This window comes from Haliaeetus albicilla, chromosome 9 (assembly GCF_947461875.1).
Source record: "Haliaeetus albicilla chromosome 9, bHalAlb1.1, whole genome shotgun sequence".
Taxonomy (NCBI): domain Eukaryota; kingdom Metazoa; phylum Chordata; class Aves; order Accipitriformes; family Accipitridae; genus Haliaeetus; species Haliaeetus albicilla.
In genome coordinates, this window is record NC_091491.1 from 42871149 (window position 1) to 42892975 (window position 21827).

A 21827-nucleotide genomic window follows, 5' to 3' on the forward strand; every position below is an offset into this window, starting at 1 on the left:
GTTTTGCATATAGTATTTATATGTTCGTGTAGCTGCTAGGTCAAACTGTCTGCTTTGCTGGGTCTTCACTGTGGCGGCTCTGTTGAACCAAGCAAGAGCTAACATAATTCAAATGAGCGTGAGGTTTCATTTTACAGCTGGACAAAGAGCAGCCACCAAAAGGGACAGTGCGCCTATGTTTCCTCCCATTCCCATATCCTGACAAATGTGTTCCTGTCATCTGCCTCCCCTATTCCCACACTCCCACAGTGCCTCGAGGCTTGGATTTATTGAACATGTAGCCTCAGCATGAGCTGATTCAACTGAAACTTCCTTCCTCCAGAGTCAATTAGCAGATACGAAGTAAGTAAATCAACAGATTGGCTTATCATGAGAGAGGGATGCGGCAGGTCTGCAGCTGAGTCACTGTGCCATCAGCGGCTTCCTCTGCCCCCAGCCTGCTAGACATCCATTCTTCTTCAGCGCTATCTGTGGTGAAGGCTGTAGCTGAGCAGGGAGCACACTCTCTAATTGGTTATCTGAACAGCAGTTTAGGAAAAACAGCAATTACGAAATACTTCATAGAACTTAATCAGCCACCGGCTCATCTGCCCTGAAGCCAGCTAGGAGCCATCAAAAATTCTCTAGGCAGACAATACCAGGACTCATATTTACATTTTGATTATAAGCTTGCATCAGTTTAAAAGCAGTCATATTTCTTTCAGCAGCTTTAGCTAAGTGCGTATTATTCACTCAGTATGCGTTGAGAACTGCAAGTACCTGTTATTGTGCATGATAGTGGACACTTCACATTGTAACCTGTTCTCGCTGATGGGAAAACAAATGCTGTGGAATGAGATGTCACAGATGAAAAAAGTCAGCTGCTAAAAACTGCTGGTTATACTGAGGGCTGGAAAGTACATCAATAATGTAATTACTTCAACTAGTTACCCTAATGAATATAGCAGGCAGGAATGCCCATTCATTTAATCTCTGCTGAAAGAAATAAAACAGAGTATATATAGAATTTTTTTCTGTTTCTGGTAATGATTGTATTGTAGATTGAGGCAATGGGGACATCCAGTAACTTCCCCCTTAGGCCTTTCTAGCTAAAGGGATGCCTGGGAAGGATGGTTACTATTGATATTTTTGCAGGTACAGAATTATCCACCCAGGGATATTGACTTGTGATGTTTTCAGCCAGCTCTTGTGCCAAATGTATCCATGTATAAACTCTATAAAAACTGCCAGTGGAGGGACAAAGATGCTAAGGCTGGCAATTCCTGCAAGGTTAACTGCAGGAAACAGCCACAGTGCAGACCTTCAGATTCCAAAACTGAACCATGCAAATGGTTTCCAATGTAGTCAACTTTATTTCAGCACTAAATACAGCAAACTAAATTATGTGTATTATTGGTGTGTCACAGCAGGAGAAAAGAAATCTGTGCTCAATTAGCCATATGAGTAAAATGATAAGGAGCTCTCTGTTATATTGTTAATTGCCTCTCGATGAGAAGGGAATTAAAGAAACTCACTTGAAGCTATAGTTAGTGTTACAAAAGATGTAATGTTGAAATTGGAAACTATTAAATAATAGGTGCTTATGAAAAAAAGGTGCTTTTGAGGTTTTACTCTTTTCATTATAGCTATTTTCTTTACTGTATCCTGTAATAATTTAGAATAACTTGAATGCTTGTGTGTGTGGCTCAAAAAGCAGCAGAGAGGTGATATTTGAAGATTTTGCCCAGACTCTGTTCTCAACTTCACAAATGAATTCATTAAATTTTCTAAACTGGGGGGGAAGCATAGGTGTAGGTGGAAGCAATGCACTGTACATTTAGATCCTACTGTGTGTTACTGTTTGTTAAATATGATACGATCCATCAGAATTTCAGCAGCACCAGTGCCCGGTGTACTGGCAATAGTGGAGCAATGTTGTCCTCTCACGTCAGGAGGGAGCAGGGGAGGGAAGCTGCAGAATATGCAGTGGCCTGCAACGGACTGGCCAGTTTGCAGAAGTAATTTTCTTCAGTCTTGGATTTGTTTGCTTGCCAGTAGATAAACCTGCTCCGTGTCTTCAGGCTTGGATCCTTGTAGTCGCACAAAGTGAGATCAGGGCACAGATGCTTTGTGTTGGCTTTTCTTCTCTACATGTATGGAAACACTTGATGTACCACCCAGGGTTTTCTGCTGTCAAACCCCCAGGGGTCATTCTGTGTCCTTGTAGGACACTGGTCCTGTGCTGTAAACCTGCTGCTGCTTGCCCACCCACCTGACATTAATTACAGTAATGTGAATTTATAGAACAACCCCATAAACTGACACAGCTGTACTTGATTCTTTCCCAACAGAAAGCTGTAAAGGCAGCATCCAAATACCATAGTGCATCAGATGAGGAAGAAGGCCAGCAAAACTCTTCTGGGAAGGAAATGGGGCAGCTCCACAGGTGAGCTATGAATCACCAGAGTTTTACAGCTCAGTTAAAGCTAGAGGCATGTTTACTACTATCAATATTTATATGTCATTGCCTCAGGGAAGTATGTTCTTGAGAGCAGGTCATTTATGACACTGCTGTTGGGGTATATTTTGTTGTGACTGCTGTAGCCTGGTATTTTGATTGCGTAGGTTTTCATAGGTTGCAAATAGCAATTACCCTTAAACTGAAAAAAGTGTGATAGTAATACTCTTCTAATGGAAAAATGCCAATCTACATTCTGTATGCTGTACTAAGTGCTCAAAGAAAACTGTTTAGGCTAAATAAGGGTACATCACAGCCCAGCCAACTTTATTACATTTGAGAATGTAAAGAAAAAGCAATCAAAAAAGTGCCATTGGGAATGCATTTGTTGTCACTGAAATGCTCCATTTTCAGACACAGGTCAAAGCTGTCTGCCTTGTTTTCGTTGACAAGAGTCATGGTGCAGTTATTTCATTATGTTTTAAATGAAAAATTTTGTTTGTGTAGTGTGACTATAGAGGTACAAGGGGGAACAATCATCTCGAAGCACTCTCTAAGGAGGTTTGCCACATGTGATTCCCTGTTCATGGTTGTTTGTTTCCTTATTGATGAAAAGAACAGGAAGGGGGATTGAAATATGCTTTAAATACTGAAAGATTCCCAATTTCTTTTATACATTAAATATAACTCAGCAGACTAGCTCGTCGAAGAAAAACGGTGAAGCTGTGCCGAGCTCTGTCTGACCTAGTGGTGTACACGAACTCTGTGGCAGCCCAGGATATAGTAGATGACGGTAAGGCTGCTGGCACAAAACTTACACATGCCTTTTTCACTTTTCTGTTTGGATAGGGAACATGTCTGTGTTCTCAAGGTTTCTGTTGTTATCCAAAGATGTTTTAAAAGTAGAGTAGTTAGTTACCTGTTCCTTTTACTTAACTATGGAGAAAGAGTAAAGCACCACCTTTTCCTTCCCTAGGAAATATCCTTTTGCTTGCTTTATGACATTCATGTTTTAGTAGCAGTTTTTAAAATGAGGCTTTTTCAGGAGAACCCTTTCCTGTTTTCACAGTTTTATAGAATTTGTCATCATCTTTTAACTTTATGAATTTTAAGTAGCATTTGGTAATGTGATAGTTTTGAATTGTGACAAATAGATGTGATCCCTGTTCAGAAAGCATGCAGTTGTTACACTAAAAATGTTAGAGGCAAAATGGAAATTGAGAAAGTTGCAGAGGAATTTGTGGGAAAGGTCACCAACTGTATGTGAAAAAACTGTGTATGAAATTCTTTAATTGCTATACAATTAATTCTAATTTCATAGGAGAGAAGTTAAGGAGGATGAAAGCACTGTGGAGAAACAGAGTCCAAGAAATCCTACAAAAACATAGTCTTGCAGAGTTTCAGTCTTATTGTTCTGATCTGAGAGACAGCTCAGCTTTTTCCGCAGGTCCAGGTGCAGTTAGGTGGTACTGCTGAACCCATCTGATGGCTCATGGTCCTCTGGAAAGGAGGGCCTGCTCATCAGAGCACAGTACTGCTGCTGCCTTTCATCTAGATCTTGTGCCTTCCTGGCCCTAGCTGAAGAGATGGGCATGGTGGGGTGGTACACTTGAGTTGGTCTAACTGCTCCCTTGAAGTTGGGTGCTCTCACCTAGGAAAGTCTTCTGGTCAGTCTTTCTCCCAGAGGACTGATCAAAGGGGATCTGCCTAACAGGATAAAAGCTCAGAGGGAAGACTTATGAACTGGAAAGGATTAGTTGGATTATTTAGAGAAAGGATGAGTTTGCAGGAACTTGTAGGAGAGACGAATGGGTTGAGTGCTGCTATTAATGTGTTAAAAGCACAAAAGTGAAATCAGAGCCCTGCTGGGCACTTCTTTCCCCTGGCTGTAAGCTCTTCAGTAAGATAGTTTTGATCACACTGCCATTAGTAGATTTCTCTATAGATTCTTTGTAGCAGTCGTGTCTGGGGTTCTGCAGGAGAAAAGGCCCTAGCAATTAGCTGGAACTCTCACTTGGCTTTCCTTTTAAGTCTGGAAACTTGGGGGTGGAACAAAAGACCCTCCTGGAAGGAGAAACTGGTGCCTTTCAGTTATGCGATGTACTTGATTTGCATATGACAAGACAACCTATCGTTGTAACTTTGGACTAAATCTCATGTTCCCCTTGATTAATACCAGTGTAACTGAGGTCTGAGTTCAGGCCCCCATCTCTTGGGATTGCTTTATGACTTGTTTATTGATTTAACAATACACACAGGATCAACAGGGAACGTGCTATCATTCAGTGAAACAAGAGCCCACCAAGCTGTGCAGCAGAAGGCCGAACAGTTTATGCTTTACAACCAGAAACAGCTTACAAGGGTCTATCCGTCAGCCTATCGGATTGACTCCAGCAATTTCAATCCTTTACCTTACTGGAATGTTGGTTGCCAGTTAGGTAGGTGTTGCAGGACAAACTTACTTCCCAGTTCTTGAGTATGTGCTAAGTAAATATTATCTTTATCAATGACAACTGACTTTTGTTTTTCAACAGTGGCACTAAACTACCAGACTGAGGGACGTGTGATGCAATTAAATGAAGCAAAATTTAGGGTAAACGGCAACTGTGGTTATGTCCTCAAACCTCAGCAGATGTGCAAAGGTAATGTGCCACTATACACTTATTATTTTCAGTGTCAAGCCTTTTAGAAAGCATTTTCGTAGTGAAGTTGTGAAGACACAAGAAAGGGAAGTAAGAACATATATAGAATCTTTCATATTTCCATACATTCATAACGCTTAGACTGTGTAAGTACTAGTATGCAATCTCTTGCTGTTGTTATAGATATATTTTTGAGGCCTCCATCTTATTAATATGCCTTTAAAGAAAGAAGGGGTACTAGGACAGCCAACTGCAAGAAAGTAGGAAAAGATATGCAGTGGTTCAGGACCAAGTATCCAGGACTTGGTCCAGCTCTCAAGCAAGTCAGTGGAATTATTTTGTTCCCTTTAAAAGGATTTGGTTCAGTCCTCAAAATGCTGTTAGAACAGGAACCATGGTTTTCAGTGTTATGCAATGACAATCATTCCATGCTTTGAGGATTTGGGATCTGATTGTGCCCCTATATTTCTAAGTAATTTTCTTAATATGGCCATAAGAAGCAGTGGCATTGATTGAAAGGTACTTGAGAAATGGTAGAGGAAGCGTGGGTACTTGAAGCAGGCACTGCTGCTGCAGGAAGCAGCTTAACCCTAGCTGCTTGTTCTCATTATCATCTGGGCAGCTGTGCAAGAAACATGATCAGTGTGCTGATCTGGGTTATAACTATTGGGTTTTTTGAAGCTACTACTTTACAGAAGAAAGGTTCTTTTGGTTTTGTTTTGTTTTGTTTTTTCCCAAATGGTTCTTGCAAAACCCTACTACTAGAGGGGTCCTTTCAGTCTTGTAATCATATAAACAAGGGCTGCTCAGGTAAGAAAATGTTGTAAGAAAGTGGAATGGAATTCTAAAATTAATGAAAAGCTGCTCCATACTCTGTTACTTGCTTATGACCGAGTTTTGGCTGTATGTACGCATCTGGGGGAGGCGATATTTATTCTGTGTGTCTCTTTCCTTATGCTTCTCATTCCTTGCCATCTTTAGGCACATTCAATCCCTACGCTGCTGATCCACTTCCTGCCAGTCCTAAAAAGCAGCTTATTCTGAAAATCATCAGTGGACAGCAGCTACCTAAGCCTCCTGACTCAATGTTAGGAGACAGAGGAGAGGTAAGATACTCTGATACCAACAAATGCTTCCATGACAGGTCCTGGAGTGACATGGCAGCATGTGACTCAAATAACTTTCTCCTTTTTTAAATACAGCAGTAAATTTCAGATATTGTCAAGCTCTTGGTCAATAAATAATACATTTTCCCACAGAGTCTGTATCCTACACATGATGTTTAAGTACTGATTTGTTTTGTATTTTGAGGGTGACTTCATTTTTTTGAAAATTAGTCATAGCTGGCCATAGCTCTTGAGACTACAAACCATACATTGATTTACATCGATTTCTACTTCATGAAGCCATTTTCTATGATTGTACTCCTTGAAAATTCACACGAATCAAAGTTTTTTGAATTCTCATATGAATTTAAATTAACTCTCTGCATGAATTTTCTTAAAAATTGACCTTCACTTGTATCATTGGCTTGCTTTTAAAATACTTTGTTTTCAAAAAATAGATAATAGATCCCTTTGTTGAGGTGGAAATTATTGGGTTACCTGTTGACTGCTGTAAAGATCAGACCAGGGTGGTTGACGACAATGGTAAGATAATCTAGCTGATTTCCTCTTCTTAGAGTAAAATATTAAGTAATTATAAATGATTCAGTATATGTTATTACTTTCTAAATTGCAAAGCTTCTTATCTAATGAAATCAAATGATTGTATTTTAACAAATTAATTCTGCTTTCTAGACAGAATTTCTGGTGTGGGGAGACAGACAAGCTAGAGGTGAAGGAAAAGAACTGTTTACCACAGTATCTTTCTCCTAGATTGTTCTTAAATTTCCCTTATGCAGAAGTTCCAAATACATATATTTTTTTTAAATGTATATAAAATACACGTATAACTTTAAATGTAATGAAAACAAATCATGTCCTAGGCAATTTCACTGCCACCTCAGCCTTCATGGGAAGGAGATGAATAACAGAGTGGGATATCCTGTTGCAGGAGGAGAGGTGGCCATCAGTTCTCATAGGCAGTTGCAAAACCATGGGGAAAAAAGGTAGTTCCTGTTTGTTTTGGTCTATCTTTAGCCTACTATAGTTCTGCAAAACAACAACTTGCCTTGGTATCCTTGCCAGCTGCGCAACCAGAACCATTTTGTTTGTAAAAGCAGTCCAAGAGACAAATCTCTCACTTTTAATTACTTACATAATGGAGATTGAGAGTGCCTAGATTGAGATGAGCAATAAGTAATGGGTTTTCATCTGTGTATTTGGTCTGCTTGTTTCTTATGCCTCTTGCTATGCATCATGAAAATTGAGGCTGGCGCTTGCTTATGGACTTGTTTTCCAAAATTTGTTCTGTTTATTTTACAGGGTTTAATCCTGTTTGGGAGGAAACACTCACTTTTACCATCCACATGCCTGAAATAGCTTTGGTGCGATTTCTTGTTTGGGACCATGATCCTATTGGACGAGACTTTGTTGGACAAAGAACTCTGGCCTTTAGCAGTCTTGTGCCTGGTTAGTCCTACTTGTTTTCCTTAACTTAGAAATCTAGCCGAAAAGCAAACACCTTTGAACTTAAAGTTTAAGGTGAGGTTATCAGCATAAGATCTGTGTTTATGTCTCTGAGACTTCATGTATGAGCTTGGACAATTACCCTGATATCTTAGGGTAGTATATTCACTGTTACTTGAAGGAGTTTGGGTGTCTGTGCTTTTTGAAATTACTACTGGTGTCTTTTATATAACTTTGAGGCAATTTGTACTGGGGAGGCTTGGAAAACCTGTGAGAACATAAGTTTTACTAAAGGCATAAGGTGGCTTCCTGTATATATTTCACTTTTATAGACAGTTATTGCCAGTTGTGCATAAAATGCAAACTGTTGAGTATTTGTGGTGTAATACTTTTGTTTTACTAGGTTATCGTCATGTGTATTTAGAAGGACTGACAGAAGCATCCATATTTGTTCATATAACCATTAATGAGATCTATGGAAAGGTAGGTATATCTGGAAAAATACATCTTCTATGACTTTTTTTTTTCATTCTTCTAATAAGAATGGATTTAAACATACCACAGAACCTCACAGGATTTATCTGGTTTCTAAATGATTCTTACATCTTAGTTTTGTGGTGTTTTGTACACTGGATTAGCAGTGCCTAGCTTGCTCTGGCTCTGATCAGTAATAAAGTTTAAACAAATGATTCAGATCATGCAGCAGTGAAAAAGCACAATATCTGATTCTCTATTGCCCTCAACTTCATGTCTTCATTTATATTTGTATCTGTATAGGTATCTACATACACTGCTAAGCATCAGCATGTTCAAGGAAGCAAAACACAATTCCTTATTCATAGTGTTTTCTCTGAGGAGCACTGAGCCAGGACACCCATTCACAGCACACCCATGTCCAGTAAAACACTTGGCTCTCTCCAGCTGAGATACCCCAGTAACAGCACAGACATGCTTCTGTTAGAGTGCTCAGGAAGCAGAGGGATGTAGCTTATGGCATGTGTGGGGTGGTTCCTTGCAGGTGATCAGCAAGGAAAGCATAACATACTGTTACTCTAGTCTTAGTGTGCATGTCCTTACGAATGTTCTTACTGTTAGCACCTAATAATTATCACATCTAGATACAGTAAGTACATTTCTTCAATATGTTTAAACTAATTTTATTTTAGAAGTAAATCTTGAGAACTGTAACTGCTCCAGAACATGGTATTTGACAAGCTATTTTTAGCAGCTAATTTAAGCTTTAAATCTTTTAGGTTTTAGTGCATACATTTTGTTTTTCTGCAAGTTTACTAATTTTAAAACATTTTTTTAAATGAAGGTATAAGCACAGTGCTTTTTCTCTGCATTTCTGCTTCAGCTGTCTTCGTGAACCATTTACAAGACGTCATTGGAGATAACTAGCACAAAGAAATAAAGGCCATATTCAACAGGATGCTAAAATAAAATAACCCTTTGTAGCGATTTAAAAAAAGGCAAAACAAACACACAAAAAAACCCCACAAAACACCCCCACCTTTATGAAGGGTGTAGGTTGAAAAGAAGTTAGCCCTGTCTTTCTCCCTTCTGAGAGTGGACGCAGAGAATGTCATGTCAAATATGTAAAACCACAGTTCTGCGAGCACCCAAGGAAAGCTCAGTGGAACAGAGATAGAAAATAACATAGGCAAGGCCTAGGGGCTGAGATTTGGTATAGTCCAGATCCTCACTTAACTCCACTACCTTTGTCTTCACTGATCCTAGTAGATCACTGAATGATCTAATGATGGCTCTGTAAATCACTTAGATATCTATCTTACTCTCGACATCCTTGTCTCAGTGAAGAGACCAGAGTTTCAATGTACTCACCTGCTCTTGCCTCTGCAAGTGTTCCTCCCACCTGGGAGGACAGCAGCAAGGCAGCGGAGGGAACAGCACTGACCGTACCAGACCCACACATGTTCTGTGCACAAAGAAAAGCTTGTAGTATTCAAGGTAGACTTTGTTACTCCTAAGTCAATGTAAAAAGAAAAGCAGTAGTAAACAGCTTGGAGTGCATCTGCAATGTATACCTAGATCTGTACGCATCTGGGTATATGTGTGAAATCACATACAGTTTTGGTGATAGTCTGTAGGGGAGCCTGTTTGGCTATTGCTCTTGGCTCATGTGCTCTTCAAAGAAGAAATATACTCAAGAAAAATAGTAAAGAGTAGCTTCATAGGGAAGACAAGAGAAGAGGGGGGAAGACCCGTTGAGACTTGATCTCTATTACTTAGTCTATTCATCTAACGCTTGCCTTAATGACGGGCTATATTAATGTTTCTAATGTATAAACAAAGGCTGAATGCACATTTGTATCCTTATAAGTGAGGATATCTGGACAAGTTTGAGAGAGACTGACATTAGACTAATAAATAGTTTTAAATTATTTGCTGTAGAGGTGTTATATTTACAGCTGATGTACTATTACCTTATTTGCTTGTATCACAGTCTTGAAAACATTAGCCAAATGTATTTGCATTTTTTTGCCTTTCAGTGGAGCCCTTTAATCCTCAATCCCAGTTACACAATATTGCACTTTCTAGGAGCCACAAAGGTAGACTTCATTAGCATGCACTTTGCACTTGCTGGGCACAGACTTTTCAAATGGTTCCTAATTGCATGATTTGCAACTACCAAACTTACATCATTCTTCATTCAGACTCTGAAACATTTGAATATTGCTTTGATGAAGCCCATGCATAAAACTCCAAGTTAATGTGTAGTCTGTCACTGCAGTACACTTCTTACAGTCTTGTCATCTCTGATTAGGAGACTTTGAGCAAACTTCTCTTGTAATTGTGGCAGGCTGCCATCCTAATGAGGAGAAATACAGACATGCATGAATTCATGGAGACCTATGCTGATGGTTCTTTGGTCAGAGTAGATGTGAGTTGCTTGGTGTGAATTTTTGCTTTGCTGCGTTTTTAACTTTGTCTTCATCATTCATAAATACTCTGAAAGCAGCCCTTTTCATTGTACTCATTATATAATAGTCTGAACTCACTCGAAACTGTGGTTATTCTTTTTCCTTTCAGAATAAGCAGCTGATAGGACTCAGAGGGTTGTTTAACAAGAACCCTAAGCATAATTCTGCTGAAACCAGCGGGCACTATGTACGGAAGCGATCTATTGGTGATCGAATTCTTCGGCGCACAGCCAGTGCACCAGCAAAAGGTAGAAAGAAAAGTAAGATGGGTTTTCTGGAAGCTACTGAAATTAAAGACAGTGCATCTGAACCAGTAGACTTGAAAGACAGAGAAGGAGTTGTAAGGCGTACAAGCCGGAGTTTGCAAGCACGTCCTGCGTCTATGCCCGTGGACAAATATCTCCTTGCAGGACTGCCATGCCCAGAAGATGAAACTGCCCAAGATGCCCAAGGAAAAGAAAATACATCTGGTAAGATGCTTCCAAAATTACTTTTGATGTAGTAAGTTGAAAGAGCCCATTAAAAGACTCAGTTCTGCAGTCCTTATGCAAGTAGTTTTGTTCAACTGAAGTAAGAGTTACTGGGCAAAATGACGTATGCTTAAGATTGTAGTATTTTAACAGCTCCTTAAACTCTTTGATTAGTGAAACTCTGGAAAGCTGTCTACTCTCCAAACTAGGCAAATGAATTACAATAATTTCTGGAAGTGCTCTTAAAAGGATACTTGCCAAATTTCATAATTTAAGAACCAACCTTCAATTACGCTTCATCAATTTCTGGTTTGCTACTGTCCCTTTACTTACAGAAACAGAGCTGCTGGCATGGTGGGTTTTCTGTCCCCATTTTCAAGGAGGAAGAAAAGCATGCAGGGATATGGTTTTGGAAATAGTGTGTGTAAAGACTAATGCAGACTTTCAAATAGATGTAAAAGGGGTAAAAGTAGGTTAAACTTTGTATCCAACAGTCTTGATATTCTCCTTTTAACCTAGGTTACTTAATTTGATTAATTTGCATGGAAAGCATATGTTAGGAAAAAATCTTGCTCTTGTATTATTGATACACAATACAATTTAGTTCTTGAAACAGCTTTTTTTCTAAGTGTATTCAGCAATAATAGTCCTGGTTTTGAAATCCAGTTTTCCCATGACTACAGCAAAGTTAGTGTGTTCGACCTACCTAATATTTGATTTACTGGAATATTTAAAGAAGTCTAGGAAGCTTTGAATACAATGGCTGTAATTCATTAGACCTGCTGTCTTGACCCTGAGCTTGTCCCTAGTCTAGGGCATCTATACTGCTTTTTGGGGCCAGTTTTTTGTTTTGTTTTGTTTGGGAGGACCATGTGCACTCATGGCTCCTCCCCATGAGGCTGTAGGGCTAGCCAGATCCTCAGCTTCTGGTCAGTTCTGACAGCACAGCATTTCTGCAGTTAGCCCCACAAGGGCTCTTCCTTGGCTGGCGCAGGACAGCCAGAAGCACCGTTTGTCTTCCTTGGCAAGATGCAGAGAATGCACTGAAAACTTCTCTTGGCTGGGGGGCAGTGGGGGGTGTGTGACAGAAATGCTGCTCTGCTCTGAATATTTACAGCTATGGAGCAGTGGCTTCCAGCAGCCGCAGGAGCCACCCTAAAATAGGAGAACTTGCTGGGCACAGATAAGAACATGTTGTTAAGCCACCTTTGCTCTACTTGCCCATATTAGTGGTTTTGAAGGAACAGATAACATGCACATCATCTTGTAAAAGAAGTTACTTAGGAGAAACAGCAAGCAAAATTAAACCCATTCTTTTTCTACTACCCTGAGAAGAAACTGTAGATAGGAAAAAGGATATTCCTAGTAAAGGAAGTTAACTCTGAAATGCTGTATTTTAAATTGAAAGATCCTCTTGATAAGCCTGGGAAGATGATACAGCTCAGCCATTCTTTGCAACAGATGTAATAATTTCTTTGATATTTCTTCTTAAAGATGCTACAAAGACACAAAATTCTTTTAGAAGAAACTCCCATGCTTTTTGGACATCACAGGTATTCACTTATAGCAAAGTAACCTTTGCGGAAAACACAGGCCTTGGTGAGATGACCTAAAAAGCTGTCACAGGGAATGAATCTTGCCCCATCTAACTATCAGAAGACTAGATCCTGTCCATTAGAGTCTCTGTAAGGCTTGCTCTGTAACCCCTATGGAGTAGGACTGCCCACCTTAGACATAAAGAAATGAGACATGAAGAAGATGACATTCCAGAGAGTCCTCTCCTGTCCTTGAGGGACCTTTTCCCTTCTGTGTGCTGCAGGACCATCCATGGCTCAGTGGTGGACATAGAGAAAAGCAACCTGGGGCCTTTTTTTTGTGGAAGCACTTACCTTGAATCGTGGTGAGAAAAGGTACAACGCAGCCTTGTACACATACAGGAATAGGCTAGGGTATTCACAGGAAGTAAGTTCAGCCCAAATATTTCAGACTGGGAGGTGGCTTCACCCTCGGGGAGGTACTAGTCAGATGAAGTGTTCATTATTGCTGGATGCCATGAAGAATGGAAAGGGCTGGCCATCCAACAGAGATCTTTATTGCTAAAATACTATGGCTGAATATATCTCTACTGCCTCAGTTGGAATTATGCCAATTACACTGTCCATTTTCTCCTCTGTTCTTTATAGAAAAAAAAAATCTACAAATCGAAGATCTTCCATCCTTATCTAGGAGCACTGGAAAGCTTGGGGAACTTTTCAGAGTTTGGAGATCAGCATTTAATGGCATGTTCATTAGAAACACTTCTTACTCCATCAAGGGTGTTTAGTCACTGTTAATGAATGATCAGGGCTTCTCTTGTTTCTTCCTAGGGTACCTGATTTCTAGCATGTGTTAGAAACAGTATATATTATGCCAAGCTTACTTCTGTAGTCCTTGCTTAATTAGAAGTGAGTCGTAGAGCTCGGATTTGGCATATAAAGACAAGTAAGAAGATTTGGTGGAGAAAATATCTAATGCATATTTTTCAAGGAATTCAAAATCTTGCTCTCATGAATGCAGTGTGCTGGTAGAAGATCAAAAATGAAATCCTTAAATTGTAACACTTTACAATTACATGTATAAAAGAGTCTGGAGTCCATCTACTTGACGCTTTTTACTCAGCTCTTTTAAGCATGCATCTTGTTTCAAAGTATTATGTTTTTTAACAGAGCTGTTTTGTTCTGTCTTTATTGCCATGCTTCTTTATAGTACAAATCTGAATAGGAACACAGCTGAAGGTAATACCATGTGCAAGCTATGATATGGTACCTCATTAACATTATTTGCAACAAATATTACATCACGTGCTTGATGTAATAGACATTCAAAGGAAATTTCAATGAAGTGCCTGCAGTTGTATTTTTCCATTTACTCATATCACTCAGATAATTTGTACTAAACCTGCACAACCCCATAATTAAGTTCTGTCACAACTGTACCTGATTTTGCGTTCTCCATTTGTCTGTCTAAGGACAAAATAGTTGTTAATAAACAGTTCACAATACTCTATGCAACTAACATGTTTCTTATTTAATTTAGCCAACAGTGATGACAATACAAATGAGAAGGAAACAAACTTGAAAGAATCTGTCTTTCCATCTTCTGAGAAAACAGCAAATACTTCAAATTTGGCATCTCAGTTTAAGGAGAATGACCAGAAGGAGACTACAGTTGACTCTTTAGTACCACCTCTACAGGAGCAACCTGAAAATTTACTTTTTGCAAGTGGTGTAGCTGAAACAAATCACCTCATAGACTATCAGGAAAATAATCTTTCTGATGGAACTGTCCCTCTAATGCAGGACTCTGATTTTGAACTTTCTGCAGAAAAAACACATGACAAAAACTGTGCAGACAATAAAAAGGAAGATGACACAAAAGGATCTAAGGAGGAGAAAATAACTCTTGTGGGGACTTCCCTTTCTCAAAAAGTAGAGATGGAAAATCACAAATATGACATCATCAAGAAAAGCACGGCAGTATCTCTTTCTTTGACGGGTATTTCTTCTACCAGTTGCTCTGATGCTCCTGATTTGCACTCCACTTTAATCATGCAGGACAGTGACATTTCTCGCCTTATAGATGAAGTTTCTTTAGCAAATGAGAGCGAGATGGATAGCGCTGTCTCGGCTCTGATCGGACAGTTTGATGTCACAGATGACCAAACTAATCTTACTGTGGTCTCCAACCTCCATGGCACTAGCAGCCAGACCTTCAGTATGATAGCTACACATCCACACATGCTTACTGCGGATCTTAACAGTCCCTGTAAGCACAACTTTACTACCACAAAATCCATCAAATCCCCTTTATTCTCAACTCCAGATACTACCATATTCTCCAGCCCTGAGACTGCAGAGTATTCTGTGTACACAATTATCCATGAGGCAACTCTTACACCAGCTTTTGAATGTAAGACCCACAGTGAATTAATTTGCAAGAAAAAGTTAAATAGTACAGAAACTAACTTGCCTAGCTTTCCTTGTCCTTCACCTTTCTCTTTGCTAAATGCAAATCCCAAAAGCAGATGTGGAACAAAATCTGGAACAAGCTGGGAAGCCCCTGAGTCTGCCAGTTCTTTTGCTTCCAATAGCCTCATCTTTGAGGAGACACTTGTGGACCCCCTCACTGGTGAAAATTCAGAAAGCAGCAGTCTTGTAGAAGTACATGGGGATTCTCAAGATCTCTTGGTAACTGCATGTGAGTACAAAAGGGAAGACATGAGCCAGTTGGCTTCCCCTTTGAAATTGAGGCAAAAGCAGGACACTGGGCATGGTGGTGAGAGGACCTCTGGGAACAGCGCAACTGTTGAGCTCTGTGCTGCTGCGCTGGACTGCTCAGATAACTTCAGGACTGCAGGGAGTCAGCTTCCTTTTCCAATGTGTGAAAATGTTGGCTTTTTGTATAATCATCATTCAGATAAGCAGAAAAATGTAATGTGTGCCTCTGAGAGATCCCAGCTCAACATACACTCACCGGTGCTCAAAAATGCTTTGGCTTTCCCACCTCATTCAGCCATCAAGCAGACTAGTCCTTGCAAATCCAAGAGTCTCGGTGACTTGACATCAGAGGATATTTCCTGCAATTTTGAAAGTAAGTATCAATACATAAGTAGGAGCTTTATCTCATCAGGCATGAGAGACAAGAAACTTGCTGCTATGAAGAATATGAGACCACATTCTACAGATGCCCTGACGGAACAGCTGAGGAAGCTGGTGTCCCTGGACCAGGAGGACAGCCGTGAAATGCTGTACTCCAGGCAGATTGATGAAGACTGCCCAAAGGCACTGGTCAGAAAACTCTCATCCAGAAGCCAGAGCAGAGTGCGAAATATAGCCAGCCGTGCCAAGGAGAGGCAGGAGGCTGCCAGCAAGCAAAAATCTTCTAACACAGGTAGCATAGCGGGTGTCGTCCTTCGGAACAAGCCTTCAGCATCGCCTCACGTTATCAACAGGCATTCAACGGGCTCATACATAGCCAGGTACTTGAATGGCTTCCCTGGGGAGGACATGGAGGGCCGAGGAATACCAGAGGGTGCGTGCGCTGCTTTGCACTATGGCTGTAGCGACCAGTTGTACGCACGCGATTCTGTTCTGCAGCTGGAACCCAGTAGTGATGATAAGCCTGAAATTTATTTCCTGCTGAGACTGTAGATTGTATAAATGTACATCTTCAGTGTTTACAAACTATTTCATTGAAATGAAGGATTTTTAGTAAGACATACTGTTTTGAGGGTTTAAATTATTTAGAAATGCAATTTTATGCTAGTGATTCACTCATGATTTAATGTGCCCTTTCCTGTCAAAGCTTATGTAAATAGAAACCATACTCCATCCTTATGTATGTATTTGATTTAGAAATTATAAAGTGAGGTAGTCTGGGGACTATTTGCATGCATATTTGTAGCATTTTGTATTTGTAATGTATGTCATTTTTAAGTCGAGCACATCTGTGCTCGAAAGCCTAACATTGCAATGAATGCAATAGTATTCTGTTTTCCTGATGTCCTATCCTACTGTTTGGAAAAACATTTTTAGTGATCACTTTTGGCCTTTTGTGCAAATTCTACTAAGACTATTGCTTTCTGTTATTGGTAACGTCCTTGGGATTAGACTGCTGAACTAGGACCCGTGCTGCCCAACAAGCAGCAGTCTTGGAACGGGACCCTTCATTAGCACCACTGTTTTTGCTCCGTCTTGTACTTAATTGTTAATTTTACATGTTTCCATGTATAAACTATGATTCTACAGCAAACAGTTTGTAGAATTAGGCTTAGTCCAAATTTGTGAGTAATGTGTAGGTTTGTCTTCTGCCTGCTCTATGAAGTATAATGACAGTTGTCTTCCTTTTTGGTCACCGTGTTGAATGATCATTTCAGGACAGAGTGGAATGTGGGAGTACTTCTGCATTTATGAATGGAAAACACTTAATTTCTGCATATTTTGTTATGTATTTTTGCTATTGGTTGTGTGTGTAGCTTCAGTACAGTAGCAGATCTGTTTTCTGTATATTTGTAATTTTATTGCTAAATTGTTGGCAGTCAGTGGAATATTTAAAGCTGACATGGTAGAGTATTTTGACTGTCCATCTTCATCTTTTTCTATGAATTCTGAAAGTGAATTGAGTGACTAATCTCAAACACCTGAAGCTTCCCTGTAGGGAACAACATAGCTTTATTTTGGTTTTAAGATATTCTTTGCCTTCGCTATAAGTTTTTTCTTGTATGTAAAAGTTGTACCTTTTACCTCTTTCTTTTGTAATGCAGAGTATTATTATTCTTGAAAACATCATTAAAATAGATTTGTAAGCACTTGGTTACATGGTTACTGAAACTGTAGCAAATACAATTATGCTTAAACTAACAGTAGTTAGGGATTCCAGACATCTGTCTTGCCATAAGCTTGCAATAAGGTTTCAGAAAGGGAAAAAATTCTGTCGTTTCACGTGATGGTAATGGTTCTTAGCTAGAAATCTGCAGCTGAGCTCTTTCACTTTTCTGGTTAGGAAGCCATGTTTTTTGAGTATGTCTAACTGCCTGCATATTCTCATTTTGTTCCATTAAGAGTCTAACAGATGCAACTGGCTGTTGTTTTGATCACTTGGGAGAGAACAGTGTATTTTCTAAGTAAAAAGCATTTTTCCATGGAGGAAGAGAACCAGATACTGGATTAATCCCTTAAGCTTTGAACCTGAATTTCTATCTTGGTACTTGTGATACAATTGGGAGGTGTGATTGAAGCTATTTCGAACTTTGGGGAAGTTCAGAAGCTCTGTGACTTGGAGTGTCAGAACTTGGGCCAGTACTTTCAGAGAGGTGGTTTCAACTTGCCTGTAGCTTATCTGCTGTGGTAATTTAGAGACCATTTCCAAGTGAAAGAGTAGATGTGTGCAGGCTGTGATCCGCTCTGCTGAATGCTGTGTGCCACAGATGCTCACACACTGTGTCCAGAGATATATATTTGTTTTAGTAGAACCTATACATTCTTTAGAAATGACTGCCATTAAAAGTGCCTTGTAATTAAGCAAATGATACGATCTCCATCACAGGAGACAAAAAACCCCTAATCTTGACTTAAAGGTTGTTTCTATCTTTAATTGGAATTAATTTAGAAAAATTGTATTGTATGTGCAGAAGGTCAGAATAGATTATTACAGTGGACTCTCATTACTCTAATCTCTTATGCTTTCCTCTTAATTTTAGAAGTTACTTCAGATGGGGATAGTTCTTTGTGTGAAAGTGAAATTTGAATAGTGAAACAGGGCAGGATTTCTGTAGTGTAGACTCAAGCCAAAGGAAGATCTGGTTCAGTAGTTTTTCCTGTCTCACTGGGCTTAGTCTTGTTTTTTCTGTCTCACTGAGATTCAAATTATATTTTGTTTGCACAAGTTTCTTTTTGGTGGTGTAGCATTGGGGTGTGCCAAAACCTTCTAACTTCTCAGTGTTGGAATACTCTGAGCCTTGAAGAACTTGAGTCAGAGTATTCAAGATGGTCAAAGTTCTTGTTGTGATCTAGCACAGGTGAGAAGGCAAGGAGTACTTATGTCAACTGCCATTAATTTCTGTTCTTGAGTAATCTGTAGGGCAGTTTATGGGCCTGGACATGGAAAACTGATAAGACAGACTGTTTTTATGTCTGTTTGCAAAGGTGATATTATAAGAGAGAAGTTTTCAGTCTGCAGAACTTTAATTTCAGTAGGTTCAGAAATGGATTTGGTCCTTACGTGTATGTCTTCAATGCATGAAGAATGCATGAAATCACAAGTGGTGAGTATAGAAGCATGAAGATACCTGTGTTACCAGCTACATCTGCACAGAGAAGCTTGATGATGTGATGAAGTATTTTGACTATTGGAAGCAAGTGCTCTGTGTAAAATGTTTGAATTGGAGAGGGGTCTAAGCCAAAGTCAGAGACATTCTCTTGCTTTTATGTTCGTATTTATAAAAGAAAAAAAGATTAGTAGTAAACATAAACTACTAAAAAGTTAATGGTATTATTTTGCACATATAATACATTTGGATTAAATTTAGTATTTTGTATTAAAGGAAGTGCACCAGGTATCTTTGCAGGGTAACCATTTGACCATCTCTCTTTTAATTTACTAGAAATGGAGAGCATTCAGACTTTGGAAGGAAGAACTTGAGATCCAGAAGAGCAGTCCATACTACCCTTGCAGAATAGACAGGTGAAGAATACTCCTCAGGACTGACCTGCCTTCTGTTTTCCTGTCAGCTGGCGTAGGGTCCATTCCAAGTGCAGTCCTGTTTCTCTTTGTATACCAGGTCAGAAAGTATGTCTAATCCCCAAAGACATTGGGGCTATTGCTATGGTTACTGTTAAGTATCTGGTTAAGGTCTTCACAGAATTAGGAACTGTTCTATAAGCACATGTCAAAGATCCTTGAAACCTCAAATTAAATTTCCGTTTCTTTTTCAGGTGGGAGTGTGTATAAACAAAAATTTATCCTTTGCTTAAAACTATCGATGTTGCTTCTGAATCTGGAACTTACAAATAGTAGAAATGTAGGGCAAGGACAAAAGATGGAACGAAGTTAAGACATCGTTTATTTGATAAACTATAAGCTAGTAATTTTTTGTGTGCTAAGTGGCAGGTTAAGATGAATTGGAGATGGGCAGACATCGCTCTCCAGTGAAGTCATTTGGTGTAAACCCATTATTCTAAAGGACATGTACTGCATTCTGTACCAGGTTATACTCTCACTTCCAATGAATTTTATATCTATTCAAGATTTCTCTTATCTTCAGTTTTTAGTTTAACTGACTGAGCTCCATTTCCTTTCATGGAATGGAAGGAATATAAACAAAAGTATATCCTATGGTGATGTGAACTGTAATTGGTGTGTAATACCAGTCTGCTGCAGGCAGTGTCTCATTTCCAAGTACTGGGCCAAACACATCTCTGGTATAACTAAAAGGTCTGATCAGGGGAGCTATACTAGGGATAAATTTGCCTTATTACATATAAGCTTTTTGGCATGTTAAAGCAGCGTGTTTTGGTTAAATACCACCTGCTTTTTCTGTGAATTTCTGATCCTTGGCATAAACTTGAAAATATGGCATACTTGGTCCATGCATGCCTCTGGGAATCGCTGCTGCTGCTGTGTGTGCACCAGAAAGCAGCTGTGTGAAAGCGGATGGGCTAACTGATGCTGAGACTGGGCTCGCTGACTGCCACACAGCAGTCTGGGGATCAGTCTAATTCTGTAGCTGCCAATTTCCAGAAGGAAATGGGTAGCCTCTTTGGGATGCTTTTATGAGCCTGGAAGCACGCTGCCAATCAAGCCACTCCAGTGGTGATGTTCCCATCATAAAGATGGCCTGGCATATCTGAAAACACACTGCTGATCCTCCCATATTGGGAGGATGATGTCTTATCACTGGTGGGTATTAGTAATATGAGCCCAGAACTGGTGTGATGGGACATAGTCATGGTCTAATGTGGTGATACTCTCAGAATCATAGAAATGTTTGTCTCATTGTGAATTTGTGCTGCAGAAATGATTGCAGTGTCAGAGAAAATCTAACCGGGGGCTAATACGCTTTATACAGCAATGCTAAAACGTGGTGCTGAATAGCAGTAGGAATGGGACAATTTTGGAAAACTGAGAATGTTTGTTTCAGTAGCTTTGTGTACTGGATAATAAAATGAAGGGTCACCGTATCAAGAAATTCAACACTTTCTGAACTTATCTGGGTCTTTAAACATCTGTGAGCATCTGACACATAGATTAAAAGAAGCATTGTATAGAGCCAGGTTTTTTAGATATATGGATAGAACAGAGACCAGCAATCTACAATTCAGACATTCATAAGGCCATTCATTTTTCAGTCCTTCCCCAAAATTAATTAAACTGTGTATGAACAAGGCTGCAGCTTTTTGAAAATACATCTAGTGAAGGCTTTTTTTGGTGCAGAATCTGTTGCAAACTTCAACTTATTCCAATGCTGATTACTCTCAGTGCTTAAAAAAAAAAAAATATTTCTGGTTGATGTTTGTCTAGGTTCACTTTCCAGCATGAAATTATGTTTTATCTGACTGCTCAGTTGAAAGGGCTTCTTACCCCACAAGTTTCTCTCTCATAAACATGAAGCCACAGCCTCCTCTGACATCCTATGTGGATCAAACCCCTGAAGTCTCTCTTTTTGAAATATTTTATTCATTCCTGCAGGTCTCCTGGTTATAAAGTTTCCAGCACAGTTCAAGGGCTGTAGGCACCAGCACTAGTTGCAACATATCAGGGGCAGTTATGTCAGTGGAAAGCATGCGGACAACATGATTTGTACCAGATTGTGGTTGTATTTATAATGTGAGGGCATTTAATCTTTTTTGGCCGCAATATTGTGCTTGAAGCATCTGTGCAGTGGGTATCTACCATGCCTCCCAACTATTTTTTTAATTCTTTAAAGGATGGAGGTCTACTTTTGTAAATATGATTTGCATTTTTCTCCTTCTGAGATTCATTGAGATGTGTATTTTTCCTTGCTACCTTTTTACCTTGCTGTCCAGCTCAGAAATATGCTGTTTATTATTTTGCATTCCTCAAATTTTTGTGTTTTCTGCAAGCTTTAATCATCACCAATTTAACACATTTTTTTTTCAGGTCATTGATACAGCACAGGGCCAATGTCTAAGTCTTACAGGACCCCAATACAAATGTTCTTGCTCACCACTGATTCACTCTCTGTAGTTCCATTTAGAGACCTGGCT

The 21827-nt window shown here is 39.5% G+C and overlaps 1 protein-coding gene across 11 annotated transcripts in view; it reads left to right on the forward strand.

The window, feature by feature from the left end:
• Nucleotides 1-19645, forward strand: part of PLCH1 (phospholipase C eta 1) — an 86602-nt gene extending 66957 nt beyond the window's left edge. For 7 of the 11 annotated variants that reach the window (XM_069792925.1, XM_069792921.1, XM_069792930.1 and 4 more), the window contains 10 exons: nucleotides 2331-2425; nucleotides 3130-3230; nucleotides 4696-4875; nucleotides 4972-5079; nucleotides 6061-6185; nucleotides 6644-6728; nucleotides 7506-7652; nucleotides 8053-8132; nucleotides 10704-11064; nucleotides 14140-19645. In XM_069792925.1, coding sequence (XP_069649026.1) covers nucleotides 2331-2425; nucleotides 3130-3230; nucleotides 4696-4875; nucleotides 4972-5079; nucleotides 6061-6185; nucleotides 6644-6728; nucleotides 7506-7652; nucleotides 8053-8132; nucleotides 10704-11064; nucleotides 14140-16253 — 3396 coding nt within the window. In that variant the 3' untranslated portion in view covers nucleotides 16254-19645. Of the gene's footprint in view, nucleotides 1-2330; nucleotides 2426-3129; nucleotides 3231-4695; nucleotides 4876-4971; nucleotides 5080-6060; nucleotides 6186-6643; nucleotides 6729-7505; nucleotides 7653-8052; nucleotides 8133-10162; nucleotides 10223-10703; nucleotides 11065-13809; nucleotides 13839-14139 lie in introns of all 11 variants that reach the window. The other 4 variants (XM_069792926.1, XM_069792923.1, XM_069792932.1 and 1 more) reach the window with 3 other exon arrangements.
• Nucleotides 19646-21827: the final 2182 nt, after the last annotated feature.